Source organism: Musa acuminata, chromosome BXJ1-6 (assembly GCF_036884655.1).
Source record: "Musa acuminata AAA Group cultivar baxijiao chromosome BXJ1-6, Cavendish_Baxijiao_AAA, whole genome shotgun sequence".
NCBI classification, from domain to species: Eukaryota; Viridiplantae; Streptophyta; class Magnoliopsida; order Zingiberales; family Musaceae; genus Musa; species Musa acuminata.
Genome location: NC_088332.1, coordinates 41089181 through 41108261, shown reverse-complemented (window position 1 = coordinate 41108261; position 19081 = coordinate 41089181). Strand labels below are relative to the sequence as shown.

Genomic DNA, 19081 nt, shown 5'->3' with positions numbered 1-19081 from the left:
CTTCTGGTAGCGTCTGACATTGTCGTTGACGTGACATGAAAGATCGAGCCTGAGCAAGATATTAATATGTCTTGATAGACGTTCCGATCTGCGTTAACCGGGTGCCTCATCAGGTCAACAAAGGCAAAGAACCATTCAGAAGAAACCATGACAACGCTATCAGCTGGTGGTTGTGGCGACCCTTCTGCCGACCTTTCCTCAAAATCCGCGACACGAGCTGATGGATGTCATCGGGGTTCTCCTGACCGTCTGATGACGGAGAGCACTGTGACCCTAAATTTACCCATCGGTTGGGCCCCGCCTGCCACGCAACTCAGGGGCAGGGGAAGCTATATTTTCCGCGCCGCGCATCTCTCGTTGCTCTTCCGGAATCCGACCTCGACTCCCACGTTTTCTCATCGAAGACGCGAACTCTGGCGACCGGAACCCTAGCCCACGACAATGCACGGCGAGCAGATACGCCGTGCGGCTCGCGAAGATGTTTCCCCTCTAAGATTGTGAGGTCTTCTCTCCCTCCTTTTCATCCGCTTCTTGGGCTCGATTCTTCCCTTTTTTGACGCATTTGTGTTAGTCGTACATCAATTCCTAATATGCTTGTGCTATTTTCTTGGTCCTTGTTGGAGGATATATTCTTCGTTAATCTGGACTTGATAATTGAGTTCGTCGGTCTATAAGTGTTATTCTGTAACTTGCTTTTCTGCAAGCTAATTGCTCTGTATTCTAGCGATTTTCTCTCACGTGTTCTCTTAGTCTCTACTTTTGTTATTGTCTGATACCATATTGCAGTCATTAGTCTTGTAGAAATCGTATGGAGAAGAAAATTGAAGACAATAAATTTGTTCAATGTGTTCTGGATGGTGGAGGAATTTGATCAAGGGTTTCTTGTGAAATTTGCGTCATCAAAATTTTCACAGTTATTGTTTTGAGAGATATGAAAAGAGCCCATCAAAAAAACACATCCAGGATGCTCAGCTTTCATGGTACTTGGATGCCAACTTCAAGTGTCAAATTAACTGTTTGAAGGGTTTTGTTGGCTAGGAAAAAATTGCATTACAGCAGGTTTAACTATACGTGCCAATTGGGCAATATATCTACATTGAGCCGAGCTGGCAATGAGCCATACGCACATAGCATGTTAGAACGCTACAAACATGAAGGAATATCATCGAACTAAATCTTAGTTTTGCTAAGGACAAGTATGTTGCTTTGTTCCTTGATTTTACTGACTTTGCTGTATAATTTTCTCCCTTGCTTTTACATCTTTCTTTCAGACTGCTGCTCGATTTCTTAAAGTGTGATTTGCAGAAAAACTGCGCTGTCTTCTTTTTAAAGATAGATCAGTTGGAAATTTTACCATTTAAGTATTGATTTTGTCTGATTTCTTGAATGCTTCACAGAAGATTTTCTTGATATTGTTTAATATAAACTCAAATATAAATGCTACAAAACTGTTATGGTTTTCATTAGAATAGGCAAAGTTAATATCTCAAATAAAGATTTAACTAGCTTTCTGCACCTATATTCTCCAAAGGAAATTTGTTAACTTCCTCTTTTGATTAAATATGAATTTATGATTAGTCTAGGATTTTAGATCCCTCTGTCCTCATTGCCTCACTATCCTCGCCATCTTCTAACTAGGGCGAGGTCATTTGCTCTTCCAATTCCCTTAAGTTGTGCTACAAGATAGCAGGCCATTGATTCTAGAAGCCCTTCCCTTCTCTTCAATGCATACCCATTTATTTTTTTCACATGTAGTTTTGTTTGTGATTTCCACTAAAGAAACTCATTAGTAGCTAGATTCTCAAGCTAAATGTGGTGGTCCTTATGTTTCTCTCTTTTCAGCATATAGTAATCTACTAGATCCTATTTTACATTCATTTAGATGGCTCAACTTGGAGATGACAGTTGATTTCTAGTCTAGAATTATCTGGGAATTAATCACTTCTTGCAAAAAAAAATACAGCTAGGATATACCATCTGTAAACATTATGCAAGATTGGGAATTCTAGCTATTCATGGAACATAAACCAAAACCTGCTCACAGAATGGTAATGTGATTGCTCTTTCAAAATCTTTCTTCATCATTTTTAAGCATACACGTTGAGCTTTATGAATACAAAATGGAGCTGCCTACTCTAAGTTAACATGTTCTTGAACACTTTAGACATGAAAACTGAATAGCACCTGCACGAAACTATTTGTTATGTTAATGCCTTTGTCTGTCTTCGATATAGTTTAGGTCCTTACAGTTACAAGGTTTATGTAGACCTATATATGTCAGTGCAAATATGATATGGTATGATGAGCATAATATTCCACTTCATAAACACAGTTAGAAATTTTGAATTGTTCTAATCTTATGTTATCTTTGCTATAGGTCCCAATGAACTTGTTGCTGCTGGTACTTATCATCCTTCTTCTCAGCATCTGATTTACTCTTTGTACTAAAGCTTAGAGAACCTCTTTAAGTCAAAAAATCTCCTGACCACTCAGATATATGCCAAAACTGAAATTTTGAGAAAAGCACTGAAGCCTTGTTTAATAAATTTACCTTTTTGATGCATCTCTCATCTCTAAAATCAATCTTCATATGGTTTTTATGCTTCTCTATAATTTGGACCATCTTTCTTTCTCGAGTGAACTTAAAGAATAGACCTTCCTCCGAAAATGCAACATATCTGGAACTGTCATAATGACTTGACACCGCTGTTGACATCTATATCTTCACGATACAGATATTTTGGTCCTGTCTTTTGACTTCAACAAAATGAAACTTTTTGGTCCTATTATTAGGTGCTTAAGACTCCGTGAGGCCTCTATCCTGTTGAAGCATTTGGATAGTTGGCCAAATCTGTGCTGAAGTATGTTTGCTAATAATATCAGAGTTTGGAGACTGATTTTATACCTCTATCCATGATTTGCAATCTATTCTTAAGAGGTCCTTGCAAGCTGTAATGAGAACTGTCCCGATATTTTGTATGCTTGGTGTGTATGTTACCAATCTCATCAATTCAAAAGAATAGTACACTATGTTGGTGAATCAATGTCTCAGAAAGATTACGTTGCATCATCAGCGGCTATGAGTGTTAGCTGTTATTGTCACTTGTAAATTTCTCTTTCAATGGTTTGTCATCGAGGTTCGCTCTCAATTAAAAGTCAAGGCTGTTGCCATTGTTTGTTCGCATCATCAGGAAGAGCTTTAAGATCCTTTTATCCTTTTCCATTTCAACGCCACATAATGGAATGGCAGTCTTATGCACTTTCAAATGACATACTGGATTTCGATATCCTGCATTGCAGGCAAAGTCTAGACCTCCAATGCCTGTTTTGGCTGTTGTCTTCCTACGGAAGGAACCAGATTCAATGGAGTCAAGTTCTTTTAGCATTACACAGGTACCAACTTTCTTTTAACATGTTCTTGGAGTATCTATATGATTTGAGAACGTTGACATTTGTTACAAAATCACATTAATGCATTTTTTATTCTTGTTTCTTAGTTCTTCCAAAAATGGGATTGAGAAATCAGTCGTTTCCATAATCTTTTTATGTTCTTTTTGTTCCAGTCCATGTGAGGATCTGATAGCAACCTCACAAACACAGATGAGAAGCACAATGTGGATACATATGAAGCTTCCATTCCATCGAGTTACTAGCTTCGTAATCCATGTTTATTTGCATGGTGAGACTTCTTTACATAAGATTGGTGTCACTTGTTAGTATGATTCCTTGAACAGGACGACGTAGATGATGCAGCAGATGGTGAAGATGATGATGCCGATGTCGATGGTGAGGGCCGTCATCGCTTGATCGCTCAGCTTCATGTTCTTCCCACCGAGGCGGTCGACCGTGTCCGGCACGGACTGCCAGTTGCGCAAGTCCTGCTCGTACGGATCCTCCAGCTTCATCCGCATCTGTCGCAGGCGGCGGCTCTCCGCCTCTTGCGCCAGCGTCCAATCGTAGAAGCGCCGGCTGTCCTCGTTGCTCACCACGTTGTAGGCCTCCCGCAGCTGAATGAACTTCTCCGAGGCAGCCTTGAGAGGGAGCGACGTCGTGTCGGGATGGTACTCCTTCGACAGCCTTCGGTACGCCGCCTTGATCTCCTCCATGTCCGCTTCTGCTGATACTCCAAGAAATCTGATCGCAGCGCAGATATGCGTTACCACGATGATGCTATCTCGCATGACTGACAGAAAGGCTCCGAGAGAGAGAGAGGGAGAGGCAGATGGAACGGTGAGCAGGACTTACTGGTAGTGGGAAGCAGTCGATTTGTTGATGAGATCCGCGAATCTTTCTCCCAGATACTCTTTCTTCTCGCTAGCGCCGTTGTCGGGCTTGGTCTTTCCCCCGACCCAACCTTCGTCCGGGCTGGACCAGTGAATCCTGGTGTCGACGCGGCGCTTTCGAGTTGGTTCGCCGGAGGAATCCGGTGCTGCTGCGACGACGTGCATCTGCCGCAGTGCGGGTGTTGCCTGCTTCCTCCCACAGAAAAGCGGAGAGAAGGAAGGCGAGGCCGTGGAGGCCATTGCAAGAGTGACGGCAAAGCTGAGAAGACGACGACACAGAACCAAGAGATTTAGTAAGAAGACATTAACCCACAGGAAAGAATGAGTGACGCAGAAAAGAAGAGGTTGAGCTCTCTTTCTACATTTTTGTGGTTCGTATTTCACAATTTTTCACATGAAAACAAAGAAAGAAAAAAAAAAAAGGTTCTCGAGACTAGACATGTTTGATTCAGAATTTGTATGGTTAGGAGTCGGCAAGGGATAACATAACATCTGCCGTGTACGAGGCCAGTGTTGTTCTGACCATATGCAGACACAAGCCCTTTTTTTTTTTAGTTTTAATGTTCTTTCCATTCAAGAATTACTGTACTAAACAAATATTGCACAAATCATATATCCTCTTAATCTAAACTAAAGAGATTGTTATTCATTTAATTTTGGGATTTAATATAATGATACGTGTAATTTAAGCTTAGAAAATGATTAAGGTTTATCTTGTCGAGGAAAAGGAAGTGGCGGAGGTAGTAACGATGGACGAAGGTGGAGAGGCAAAGATAGAATAGGTCAGAGGAGGAGGTGAGGGGAGAGATGGACCACCACATCGTAAGCGCAACGAGTGGGGGCGCAGGAGAAGACGAAGTGGGAAGCAGTAGGAACGAAGATGCCCTGAAGAAGGAAGAGGGACCAGGAGACTATTGTATTTCAACGCTCATCCACTTGAGGTAAGATCGGAAGCTCTTGAGCTCATCGTTAGTGCAGGAGAGGCTGTGTGCGTATGACACTCTACTAGGCAGCAACGGCTCGATGTTGCTACTAGTGATCGCTTCCATGACAACGCCTTCTCCCACCATTGATGGTGGTCTTAGGTTTTTTTAACTTAAATTACATATGTCATTATATTAATGGTTTATTATGAGTCAACATATCACGTAAGCATACTCTAACGTTTGTTAACTCAAACTTGATGGAAAAAGCTTATATGTTATGTTTTAAAAAATATATAAATTATTTTAGACACAAATAAACCATAAGAGCTTAAGTGATCCATTGCCAAAATTACAAGGGCTAAAATGGACCTTAATCCTTTTTAAACTTAAATTATATATAATTATATTAATAGTTTATTATGAGTCAACATGTCACGTAAGTAAACTCTAACGTTTATTAACTCAGACTTGATGAGAGGGACTTATATGTTACGTTCTTTAAAATGTATGAGTTATTTTAGACACGAGTAAACTATAAAGACTTAAGTAGTTCATGGCCAAAATCACATAAGCTAAAATTGACCTTAACCCAATAAAGTTTTTACTGAGTCATACCTCCCGAGTTATGCTTTCGACATTTAAAAGAATAGCTAATCCCACGTGCAATAGGGAACCTTGGTGCATCATAAAATGAAAGACTTTCTTTTTAACAAAGGGCTAAAAGTTCAACGCCAAATTGTGTGGAAGTTTTTAAAACTCTGCTACACTTTGGAGGCACAATAGAATTGTTTTATCAACAAAGTGTATATTCGCAATAGCATAATTATCCACGTACTTCAACTCCGAGAGTACTCTTGGAGGAGCAATCTCTAATACTTTTAGTGAGAATGATGCTAAGAGAAAAGTTGCAAGTGTTTAGAAGATAAATCTCATTTCTATAGATATTATCTCATTTCTTATAGATATTTTTTATGCAATGTATCACACATTTCAAGAAAATACCTCAGTTGAGGTCCACTTACCCTTGCAATGGTCTTCCGAGATGAAGTTAACGTAGCAAAGACAAAGACTCCTTAGAGCTCGTATAAGATCATAATCGCGCAAGCAATGAATTGTCACATTATCTTGTATAAAATGATGCATCGATGGACATATTGTGAGATCAAGTGGGAGAGTGACACTAAAGAATAAGGCATACAATGAAACTACTAGAATGGATATTGAGCTCAATGGATGGTTGACTTGTGTAATAATGGTTGCAATAGTCACAACTATATCAATGTATACTATGAAACAAAGCAACTTAAGTTGGACTTAGCGAAGGGCTTGAGCTGCATGAATAGAGCCTACTTAGAAGATGAAACATAAAGTGGAATCACCAATTACTTAGTGCTTTCCTTGTATAAAGGTCAAGAACGTAAATACTTATAAAAGAAAGAGTAGAGTCATGTCATTCCTTATCTTTCACATTCTAAGAAGGCATAACTCTTTCCATATGATGCAATGCACACATACTTTATCTTTATGATGCGATTGATGGAAGAACCACGGTGAGAAGGCCCAAGTTATATTTAGAAGGCCTTCTCTATATATTTAGAAGGCCTTCGCATAGAGAACATGCTACAAAGGAAAGCTCTCTTGAAAAATATGCTAATGTGTCGCAATAGTTGAATGCACTAAAAATTAGTATACAATAGAGATTATGCTAGGGATAGAGATCCAAGATCCAAAGTCACATACTAGTGAGTAGTGAGCAACACCACAAAAAAAAAAAAAAACTATAGACTAAAGGAGTGTGTTCTATGGTACCATCTAGGTTGATCTTTTGTATGCACACCAAATTCACATCAATTGAAGGCTGCAAAAATGTATAGTATCATAGAGGTTGATCATCAAAGTGCATATCAGTAAGTATCACAAGAGAGTTGATTATATGGACGTAAGATTGGAGCTTCTAGATTATAAATTTCTCTAAAACTCATATTTGCTCGAGGGAGCCCCAACACAATCAACAAACAAGGTCAACATTGCTATCGATGACACATGCAAAGAGGAGAGTCGGTATTAGACTTGCAATACAAGGGCAAAGGTCATACAAGAGTTGTGGTCTTTTTTCCATTGATTAAATGAGAATTATTGAGAGAATATAGCAGTGCTAAAGAAAGAAGCGAAGTAGTGATAATGATTATAAAAAAAAATTGACTATTAAAAAAAAGAGAAATGATAATGAAAGTGGATTCGGAAGGAGTGTCACGATGCCAAAATGATATATTCAAAAGAAAAGAATGCATAGACAACATGATTAACATTCGAGTCATTGACATGATTTAAAGATGATCCAACTGTTAAGATCCAACGCGTTTATAAACAGTTCTCTGGTCCACGTGTCTTAGTAATGGAGTGGATTGATGGCATTCGATACGCTAATCCACAGCTTAAACTAAGGTCGTATCGACCATTTACCACATCTTCCTTGTCAGGCACAGAAAAATATTAGACCACATCAGAAATGAGACAATAATATTTTAACGTTTCATCCACATCGTCGTTAATCCAGACTACAACTAGCAAAAATGTAGAAGACATGAGAGGTTCTAATACATTCATGAATCACTCGATCCAGTATAATATGCATTGGACTTCTTTCTGTGTCAAAGACCAAGAGAAACAACAAGTTTCATTCTTATACCATGCCTACTATACTCGTATTTCATATCTACTTTGTTGTACAAAGAAATGTGCCAAAAAAATGGGCATACTTTGGATACATTTAAAAAGACTTTACATATTAGAGCCTATAAGATTAAAACTTATTCTACAATACAGTGAGGTGAGGAGAGGGTTTAGTTTAGGATAAGTAGATAGAAAGAAAAAAGAGGTGATTGGGAGGGAGGTGTGAGAAAATCCAAAACTTGGGACATGGCAAGATCCTGGATGCATACCAGACTGCAGTGCAATCGCCACCGTTACCACCGGTCTGACAGGACAGAATCACTCCATGCAAGCATAAAATCACGTGTGACGTTAGGCAAGTCTGCATCAACAACCAATACAAGCATTCACTTCATAGGATCCACCAAACAAAAAACATATTTTGAGTTGCAGACTGGCAAGTACTTCACCTTGCAGAACCTCCAAAGCAACAGAAGGTATATCTATTTGATCCTCGACCAACCTGTATACATCTACAAGCTAACAAAAAGAGAACGAGCACATTTCAGTAGACCAGCAACAACAGATAGAAAATTGTTTCCATTTTCTACCTTATAATTCAGAATGTCAGGAATTTTAGCAGGTATTGCATCAGAGAGAAAAAACAATCAATAACAGATACATTATGGTGTGAGAGGCAACCAGTGGTGCAGTAATGGTAACACAAGACAATAATTCTAAAAGAAAAAAAATATAGTTCTTCTGCTGGTTTAAATCAGGACATTCTTACTTTAAGCATGATACTATCTTAATCAGCACCCACTAATAAGAAGACAAATTGCAAATTTTAGTGCATGGATAAAGAAGATATTCAAGTAGTTTATTCCTTTTCATGATAAAACACCAAATAGTTTTGGCATAATATGAAGATCTTCACAGGAAGGATGAGATAACCAATTATAAGAACTCACAATGGCTAAAATGACCAAAATGACCTATTAGTTGGTTGGATGATGCATATAGAGTAACCCTTCATTCCATGCAACATGACCCAAAGAGAATTAAACAAAGTTATTAGCAGGCCAATAAATCCATTTATATAAGTCCATTTCATTATTTTTCGATGGAGGACTAACACAATATACCCTGTTCAGATTTTTAAGATCTTCATCAGGAACATCTATAAGTCCAACACGTTACAAGCTCAAAATAAACTCCAGATCAGTAAGCAGAAATAAACCACCATATTATCATATGTTAGCTCACATAGAGAGGCCTGCACTGTCCTTGATACCTAGTATTCACTAAGCGAAAGATTGTAATAAATTGGAATATTCTATAAGGTCTTTATCCTTCAGCAAAAAAGAAAGAAAATCCAGTAAACATTTCAGTATTGAGTATATTTTCATAGTTGCATGAAGAATGCTTTGTCTACATCATAGACCTGATAAATTCAAAAGCTGCATAAAAATAAATAAATAATGTCACAATATCAGAATACTAACTCTAGGTCAACGTCTACAACTCCAATGAGGCCACTATCACGACCAAAAGTGAACTGGATAAAGTCATCAGGTAGGAACCACCAGATGCATAGAATGTTGCTCCAGCGATCAAATATTCAATAACCCAGATATTGATCTTAATTGATGTACCAGATATAGTTTGCTTTCAAGATTTGAGAGGTAACGTATCAGCCATGAATTATATAATTGTTACAATATTATGAATTCAGTGTTGCGTGCAAGTTAAAGTTTGAGATAGCTGGCTGTATTAGTTTTCACCATAACTAACAATGAGATAGATGAAATGAACTTAATGGTTCCGAAAAAGATCCAAAACATGGTAATGAAATCCACTAAGAACCTATCGTGCATTTATATCGAAACAACTACTAGCATCAGTCAATGGTGCCAATCAAACTCCTTGATGAACCACAACTTTATCTTCTCTTCAGATATCTTTTCTAGTAAATATAATATTCATTGACATGCAAATTTCTTATTAGTGCTTCTAGTGTATATCACACGTTTCAATCTGATATTCCATAATGCTAGATTTCAGCAAAATATGTTGCAAACCTCTTGAATGTGAAGCTTGGAGTCTTCTGTTAGAGCCATGATGAGTTGACGTCGAATCCCAGCATCAATTAGAAACATACGTGCTCCATCTTTTATGGTTTCTGTGAGGTCCAGTTTCTTCTCAACTTGCAAGCTCCTTGAACTTCGGCTGAATAGTGATCATAAATTAGGTTGTGAGATGCCAAATACACATTAAAACAGTAAACACAACAAGTGGTTCATGTTACAGACGTGCTGCTCTTTTGTTGTAATGCAGGGTTGCTGTTCATCTTAGCCACATTTTCCTTGGCAAGAATTATAAGGTTTTCAAGTCGTTTCCACTGAAACACTCCATCTTTAAACAGAACCTACAAACATTAAGTAATATAAGGCCAGATTACCATTTGCAATAAGAAAACATTTTTTAACATTAACACACTGTAGAATGCTTTAGGCTTGCAACTTGGAATATCTACCAAAAGGCCTGACAAATTTCAATTCATCAAAGATGAGAATAATATGCTAAATCTATTCCTCCAAAATGAAGGCTCATCTCCAACCAATGTTTTAAATACCCCAATCCAGCACCAGTTTCAGCAACCTGTCAGATCAGTATGATTCTTGTATATTAAGTGGCATACCGACATGCACTGCCCAATATCATTAGACAAAAAATAAAAAGTTAAATGTCAACCAGGTGCTTGGTCTATATGATACAATAAAATGCTTGGTTGGTTGACAATTACTGGTCGATATTTGAAACTTCATCTCCAACAACACTGTTATTTCCTGAAAAGTGGAGTCAATATAATGCTTCATGAAGACATTTCTAAACCTTCAGCTTAAACAATCAATTTCAGGTTTCATCCCCATGTGGGATTCCCGCCCTACTTTAATTTCTACAAAAATCTAGGAAATTGCAGCAGATTTCTCAAATAACTAAGACAAAATTCAAGGGAGAAAATTGGGTTAAAAAATGAAAACAACAATTTTAAGCACTCTCACCTTCTCTGATCGAGTATTTAATGATCTCCCAGATGATATTAGCGACTTCCAACAATTGATTAGATGAACATTGGGAGATAAATAAATAAAAATTAAACTTAAGTAGAACTAGCATGATCAGTCCCACCTCTCTGTTTTAAATTAGGAGAAATTGGAAAAATAAACAAAAATAACACTCCAAACATATAGCACTCATACAACCACAACACTTTTAGATGAAAGAATTTATAGTGGGTAATACCAATCAAAGAAAGAATTGTTAGAAACTAACCTGTATGAGACGTTCACGAAGCGCAGGATTTGGATCTGTTAAAAGGCGCTTTGCTACATATGGATATGCAACCTACATAAATGTATATTTCAGTAACAAGCACCTCAGAATATGAAAGGAAAACATCTATATACAAATTATTCAAATAATTATTCAAATATTATCAATAATCAAAGACTACTCTCCAGATATTTTGAAATATATGAATGCAAAAGATCTATATATAAATTATAAAAAGTTACAAATAATCAAGAACTGCTCTCAAGAAAATAACAATAAGATCTTATATCACCTCAAGAAATTTAAAATCTGGCTTAAGCGTGAAGCAGATTCCTTCTTGAGTCAGCAAAGAACGAATAACAAGAGAAAATCTCTCCGGAATGCGAATTGGGTAATTATAGACAAGTTGATTGAACTTCCCTGAAAATTAATTTTGGAAAGCAACAACTATCATCAAGATATGGCAATTCCTCAAATTGTGCACAAAAAAGAAACCAAAGTATGTCATAAATGTCTTATGATGTGTTTAGTAATGTGGTTTCATATTTGCACCAGCTCAAACTACCACTGCAGAAGTCTTATGTGCTGACATTAAAAGAGATTGCATAATAGAATATGCTAAGATCATGCACATATTTACACTAGTTCTAATTTTCTTAACATGCCTGATAAGGAAGCAATATGTCAATGCTCCCTCTCCCTTTCTCCCTCATCACCTGCGATCTTTATATAGCAAATAGCTGTTCCTTAATAACATAATTTGGAACCTTCAAACAGACAAATGTCTTCCATTAATTATTTAATCCTGTTTAAAGGTCCAAATGCCAGTGGTTATAGTTTTGTTTAGAGCCTATGCTTGTTCCCAGTTAACTCTCATAAAATGCTAATCACCTGCCATATAATGGGATGACAACGGGAGAAGGTACCATCTAATATGAAGTGGCCACATTAAAGACCAGGACCAGAAAACCAATAAGAGAACACTGTCTGGACCTGCCTTGGCAAATTGACAGGCTCAGTTCTATGGCTTGTTGCTGCATATGAAGCTTTTGACAGAAATCAGTGAGAACCAAAAGATTATTGCATATAAAACATTCACATATGTCAAATCTAATGAGATGGTTCACTCATTGAGGGAACAATATGATTATATAGGTCCAATCTAAAATAAGATAAGCAGAAGCCAAGTGGTAAATTATGCAGAGTCAAAGAGAAGCAGTGGTATGTGAAAAAAACCGTTTGAGAAAATTGTAACTAAAAACAATGTTGAAGACTGCAGGATTAGAAGCTGTACCAGTGACACTTCGAAAATTGAAGTCAGACAATCCTTTCCCAACTGAGTTCTGCCATATAGCCTCTAACGCTGGAATAATAGGAGAGACATCTGTTCCATTAGCAAGGAAGCCAAGCCTAGTGAAGTCATTTGCCATCTCAGCATAATCCTCATTGACAGCATGGACAACGGCATCAATCAAAATTTGCTTATTTTGCTGAAATTCAAAGAATAGGAAAAAATACACTTTCAGAAATGGAATATAAGCCAGATAACTCGTAGACTAGCTCTAATTAAAAGCTCCAGAATCCATAGTTTATAAAAGGAAGAACATTTTTTGAGAATTTCCAACAACTTGGATAATTTCTAAACTTTAACAAAAAAAGAGAGTTCCAACTAGAGGAGCTCCCATTCTACAGGGTAAAAACCCTTTTTTACTCCAAAACTTTATTTCAGCTACAAATCTTTGCTCTTTCAGCAAAGGGATAGTTGTGTTCCAGGCAGTACCTTATCCTGTGCAATGTATCATGCTAATATGCTGAAGACAAGATCAAATGTCACACTCAACATCTGTATGCAGACGCACAAATGTCTAAATTTTGTATAGTATCTAACTATCTATAAGTATAACCTATAAGATCTTTTGTCATTAGGTTGCCAATGAGTTCTCTGTCATTTATGTGTTCTATCTTCTGAGATTGGTCATGCCTCCTTTTATAACAAACCACCATAGTTCCCTAGTTCCCATCTAGAAAAAGCCACTGTCTTTCGAGATCAGGAAACATTTGCACTACAGAATCACTTTTGAGAAAAAGAAACTAGCTCCCTATCTAGTTTTTATCCACGCTCTCTAATGAACAGATCCACATGGTGGACATTCAGCTGTGACATCGAGTGGGTTTATCATGATTGTCAATAAAGATTTATCAGCCTATAGCAGCAAGAGGAGCAAGGTGGCTTTTCCCCAATTTAAGCTGTCAACACACTGAAATAGGCACAGTAACAAAACAGCATGTTGAGTGCCCATAACCCTGTTGAATCTAAGTTTTGGTCCAAGTACGTATATTTAATATGGCTTTGTTTGACATGGGATAAGCCACCAGAAAAAAAATACTATACAAAAATTATCAACATAAGAAAGGGGTGTTTGAAAAGAGAAGAGAGGAAAACGCCCATAACAGAAAAGAAAATAAGTTCAAGAAAAGGAAGAAAGAATGAGCAGGTACATTTCCAGACACACACACACCAAAAAAGAAAACCCTAAAAGAACACCTAAAGCAAAAGGAAAAGAACCACAGAACAAATACAACACTATGGCAGCAAATGAGTTTGAAGAACATGATCATCATCCTTCAGTTTGGTTTCCAGTCATATCTTACCTTAATGTTTGAAGTCAAGTAGGATGTTTTATAACTAAAATCAGAATTCTTAATTTATAAAAAAAAGATATAACATGCCTTAGACATATCATACAATTTGCTATCAAGAAGAATCAAAGAAGAGTCTTGATGAAATATGTGTTCAAATTTTTCCCACAGGAAATATTAGATCAAGTTATCAAAGGAAAATATTAGAAAAAGGTAGAGAAATAGAGAAAAGAACATATCAGATACGAAATAGCAGAACTCATGGCCGAAGGAAACTATAACCTTTCAGTTTCAAGTCATCAATAGAACATTGTTTCATCAGCAGAATGCATAGATATATAGATGGCCTAGCTATATCTTACTTCCTAGTCAATCTAGGGCAAAAAATAAGGGAAAATTGATGAATGAATATTGCCATTCTTAGAGAATCCATAATCATTCAACTTTCAACAAAATATTTGGAATTCTTCAGATTTAAATACTAATGGCTTAACAATTCCCTTAGTCCATATTAGACCTGAATTAACTATTCATAAGCATAAAAAAAACTCAAAAATAAGAGACTAAAATTCCTCAAAGACATTTAACAGAAACAAGGAAAACTACAAAAAATACCAACGTATGACTAAACTCAATTGACTCAACTCCAACTCAACTGAGGCTAAGTCACAACTTGTCCAAGACAATATGTCTTTGATGTATAGATGAATTTAGAATATGCATGTGAAATTTTCAAAGATCATGTGTATGTCTATACATGTGGATGAATAAGTGTGCATAATTAAATGTGCACAAACAAAAGTTTCTTACATAGACACATCAGAAGATAAAGAATCTTTCAGCAAGTTTAATCTAATGATCAAAGAAGCAAACTCACAAATACATAACCCTGTCTATTTTGGTTTTGAATAATTACTAAATAGTTTATGAAATGTTATAGCCCTCTTGGCTTAAACAAAAAGGACATGTTACCATGTTATTTTCAGTTTTGTAGATAGATAACATCGTTACATGTTTTCTTATTGAAGTGGCACATAAAAATTTTCAAAAACCATAAAAAGACTGAAACAAGTATAAATACATTTTGCAATATATGTTGTACCAGAACTGACATTCTTCTCAAAAACTAACATAACATCACAGAAAAAACCCATCACCCTTCAACAAGGCAGAGGCACCTTGAAAATTATTTCCAACTCACCTGACTAAGCTCGGCCACATTTCCAAAATCAACATAAGCAATACGGCCATCACGCATGGCAAAGATATTTCCAGGATGTGGATCTCCATGGAACAGCCCAAATTCTAGCAACTGCCTCAATGCAGCACTAACCCCAATTGTCAAAAAACCATTTACATCGATGCCTGCTGCTTTAATGGCCTGATTTTACCAAAAGTAAGTTAAGAAAAATCAATTACTAATGTTAAATGAATAAATGTGCAATATTTTCTTCCAACTTCACTATAAAGAAATGCATGTAAAGTTCAGAAGATTCAGCTAAAATAAACTGGTGGAATAACAGAGACATCATTTCTCATTAGCAAATTAACCTGTGGGTTAGTGCATCGAATGCCATCAATCCACTCCATTACTAAGACACGTGGACCAGAGAATTGTTTATAAACGCGTGGGATCTTAACAGTTGGATCATCTTTAAAGTTCTCCAAAAAGTCCTCAATGTTCCGAGCTTCCTGTTCAGACATTAGCAAAAATAAGGTATCTTCCATAATATGGTTTCAATTAAAATGAGTTCAGTACCATTTGTTTTCAAAAACAGCATCAGGCAGACTTACAAGAGTGTAGTCAAGTTCTTCCAATAGCTTTTCACCAAATTCATCAACAATAAGCTCTGCATTGCAACCTAGTTTCTGCAGACTGATACCATTCAAAAATGAAGCCAGATTGCGGAAGAGAAAAAGATCTCGGTAAATTATAGGCTCTATCTCTGGTCTTTGCACCTGAAGATCATACTAGTTAGTTCAAAAATTACAAGATTTGAGAAGAGAAAACAATTACCATGCATCATTTATTCATTTCTCATCTAATGAAATATAAGACTCAGAATTATATTCTACAGTGACTTATAGTATGCATCTGGTCATAAAAAGGAAGGGCATGTGAAAAAATTAATAACACGTCTCCAATAACTTCCCACTCAATGCTTTCTGAATTACTGTTTTTCATACCATATGAGCTATTTGCATTGGTACTCACATCGGATGGCTAAAAACTAATAAAATTAATACATTATAAAATGTTCAAGGCATAACTTGAGATGTTTCCTAACAACTTAAGCTTTTGATAAGAAATAGAAGCTATAAAGTGCTAAACTATAGATTGAACTATTTCCTAATAACTTAAGCTTATAGGATAAATGGTAGCTCAACAAAAATCTTTATCATGGTATCAGAGTATGTCATGAGTTTGAATTCTGGCTCCTCTCTTATTCTTTTACCTGGGAGGATTTGTGCAATGTTCAACGACATGTGAAGGAAAAAGTTAGAGTTTTATTACAAATTGGGTCCTTTCATAATAGCTTAAGTATTTGGGATAGTTGGAAACTCAATTTACTATTCAGTAAGTGTGTTTAGTTGATAGTCTTCGAACCTTTATAGCAACATCCTCCCCTGTTTCTCGTAGAGTGGCACGGTAAACTTGACCTAAGCTGGCAGCCGCTATAGTCTGCGACGAAATTCTACTGAACACCTGTTCGAGTGGTTGCCCAAGATCCTCTTCAATGATAGCAAATGCCACCTGCAAGTTAGCTCCATGCTCAAAGTCAATCAGGAGAAATCCTCAACCCAGAAATTATTTGTAGCAGCAATCAAAACCCCACCTGACTCGGGAAAGGAGGGACATCATCTTGGAGAATGCAGAGCTCGTTCATGTAATCTTCTCGAATTATATCCGGTCTATTTGCTAGCACCTAAACAACGATTGCATGCATCGGCCAATTTCAGCAACTAGTAACTAAAGACCATCTAGATAAGGAGGCCAAAAGAAATGGGACAGTCATTGACCTGACCGGCTTTGATAAAAGATGGGCCAAGATCGCAGAGAAGCTTGCGAAGCTGGCGAGCGCGGTAAGGGACTACTTCCTCATCCCTTCCAACTAAGCAGTCGTAGGTGAGTGCCGACCAGTAGAGGCCCAAGTTCCAGACGATCTCCACGCCACGGCCGATTAGCGACAGTATCGACCCCCTCGATTCCAGAACCTTGTTCCTGACCTAACGTCAATCCAAGTCGAGCAATTATCTTCAGCGACGCGAGGAATCGAACACCCGCAAAGCCGAAACAATGGCATATCAAGTCGAGGGTTCCTACCGTCTCGGGAGTGTACTTGCGGAAGGGGATGCAGACGCCGCGCTCGATGTCGAGCTGCTCCATGGCGCTGGTCACCCTCTCCGCCGGCTCGTTCCGCCTCGATATCGGCACCAGCTTCCTGGTTGCAGTCTCGGTCGCCGCAGCAGCAGCAATCGAAAAGCGAAGCGACGAGGTCCTCCGATTCCTCCTACCCCTCCCCCTCCTCCTCGACAAATTAAGGCTGCTGGAGTTGGAGACATGGCTGCCCCATCCCGGCAAGAAGTGGCAAGACGCATCCGAAGAAATCGATAGCTTCGTGGAGTAGTACAATTCCATGTCCCGCTGAACCCTACTTTTCGGGGGAGAGAGAGAGAGAGAGAGAGATCGATCCCAGAAGGGTTCACACAGCCACGGGTTTGATTTATAGGCCGTACAGTCGCTATGGAACGCTGCTTCGAGATGAGTGTTGAGGAATGATGGGCAAATTAATTGAAGGACATGGTTGCTGTGATGTGAAACGAGATAAGACCGTGGAGAAGTCTGCCCCGTGAGACGTGCTCGCTTCCGCACCACAGTTAACTGCTGCTTTTGGATGACCACACAACAATCAACATGGGATGAGAGGATCTCATCCAGGAGTCGGTCTCGTCTTTATCTCAATCCATCAGTTACCGTACTTGAATGGGAATGCTTTTGAGCATCAATGATTTGTCTTATTATTTGTCTTTTTTTTATCTTTTTATATGCACCGTATTTTGTATTGAGTTAGATACGGAGGGATAGGAACTTGTAACTGATTCCTAGCCTAACAAATTTTGATAAGGAGTTTGAATCCAACGCCACAGCAAGTCTAACTCTTTACCTCGATGGTTTGATGGGCGTATGATCAATAATTTTATATATAAATTTATAATCAACTTTAACTATTACGACTGACAACCCTTCATAATGAGTTTTAACCTAATCCTAATTAAATTAGGGGGTATGATGATAATGAGTTTTTAAGGAGAAAAACTACAGCAATGAGGAGGATAATACAGAGAGATTGTTCTCAATCATCCAACAGTGATCTCAGGTTATATGAGATCTATAGTAGATGTGATTACTTTGGGAGAATTTGGATATTCTTTAATTTATCCCGTGATTTTTATCCTTCATATTGAAAGGATTTTCCACGTAAATCTTGATGTTCTATTTTATTATGATTCCATTTAATTATTACTTATGACCTACTAATATTTGTTCATATACAAAAATTTATTTCTTCTTTATATCCCATCAACTCAAGCTAATTTTCTTCCTAAGCTCTCTAGAATAATTTGAGTGTATAACTTATTTCTACTTTCCAAATCCCTAAAACATCATTCTAACTTAACAATTGAATAAGTTTTATTGGATATGTAATGTATGACATAATTATTGTTTGTTGGATCCTATCAAACCCCGTTACTTGCCGTCAATAAGCTTGCATCAAGCTCATGTTGATTTAACATGACACAAAGACTCATGCTAATCTAACATGGTTTGAATTAAAATATTAAATACTAAAACAATATGATGATAATTAGTTGACAACATAATACTAAAACAATATGATGTTATAAAGATGTAAATGTTCAATTTAGACGTTGAAAATCACTTTCTATATATATATATATATATATATATTGATTAACATAATTATTTATGGTATAAAGTTATTATCAGAATTGGCAGGAAACCTCCACTATAATAACTTTTAGGCACAAATAATGGCAACTAGCATGGCTTAGTTAATTACTGGTCAATAAAAATAAATTTTAAATTTTATCGGACGATGATATACTCATATATCAGTTAAAGATTTTTTAAATAACATCAAAATGTATATACGATCTAAGATTATTTAATTTTTATTCTTCATATTAAAATATTTTTTTATATAATAAACATATAATTTT

General features: G+C 37.1%; 2 protein-coding genes and 1 long non-coding RNA gene across 5 annotated transcripts; 1 reads left to right on the top strand and 2 right to left on the bottom strand.

Annotated features, from left to right (window-relative positions):
- The first annotated feature begins 372 nt into the window (after window positions 1-372).
- Window positions 373-3700, top strand: LOC135677019 (uncharacterized). Of its 2 annotated transcripts, none has more exons than XR_010514520.1 (3): window positions 373-497; window positions 3301-3393; window positions 3564-3700. It is a non-coding gene; the product is annotated as an uncharacterized LOC135677019 (long non-coding RNA). The 2 variants fall into 2 exon arrangements; XR_010514519.1 differs by having other exon boundaries at window positions 373-502.
- LOC135677018 (NAD(P)H-quinone oxidoreductase subunit T, chloroplastic-like) lies at window positions 3616-4652 on the bottom strand. Its single transcript, XM_065188858.1, has 2 exons — window positions 4246-4652; window positions 3616-4134 (listed from the first exon to the last, which is right to left on the bottom strand). The coding sequence occupies exons 1-2, from the start codon at window positions 4521-4523 to the stop codon at window positions 3714-3716; spliced, it is 699 nt and encodes a 232-aa protein (XP_065044930.1). The 5' UTR covers window positions 4524-4652; the 3' UTR covers window positions 3616-3713.
- Window positions 4653-7875: 3223 nt separating this feature from the next.
- Window positions 7876-17599, bottom strand: LOC135677017 (protein ACTIVITY OF BC1 COMPLEX KINASE 1, chloroplastic-like). Of its 2 annotated transcripts, XM_065188855.1 has the most exons (14): window positions 17163-17599; window positions 16859-17065; window positions 16675-16764; window positions 16446-16592; window positions 15632-15796; window positions 15389-15529; window positions 15039-15218; window positions 12492-12687; window positions 11490-11617; window positions 11198-11269; window positions 10174-10289; window positions 9943-10090; window positions 8332-8401; window positions 7876-8243 (listed from the first exon to the last, which is right to left on the bottom strand). In XM_065188855.1, exons 1-14 carry the CDS (start codon window positions 17475-17477, stop codon window positions 8176-8178), a joined length of 2043 nt encoding a protein of 680 aa, XP_065044927.1. In that variant the 5' UTR covers window positions 17478-17599; the 3' UTR covers window positions 7876-8175. The 2 variants fall into 2 exon arrangements, with proteins under 2 accessions (XP_065044927.1, XP_065044928.1); XM_065188856.1 differs by lacking the exon at window positions 17163-17599 and having other exon boundaries at window positions 16864-17001.
- Window positions 17600-19081: the final 1482 nt, after the last annotated feature.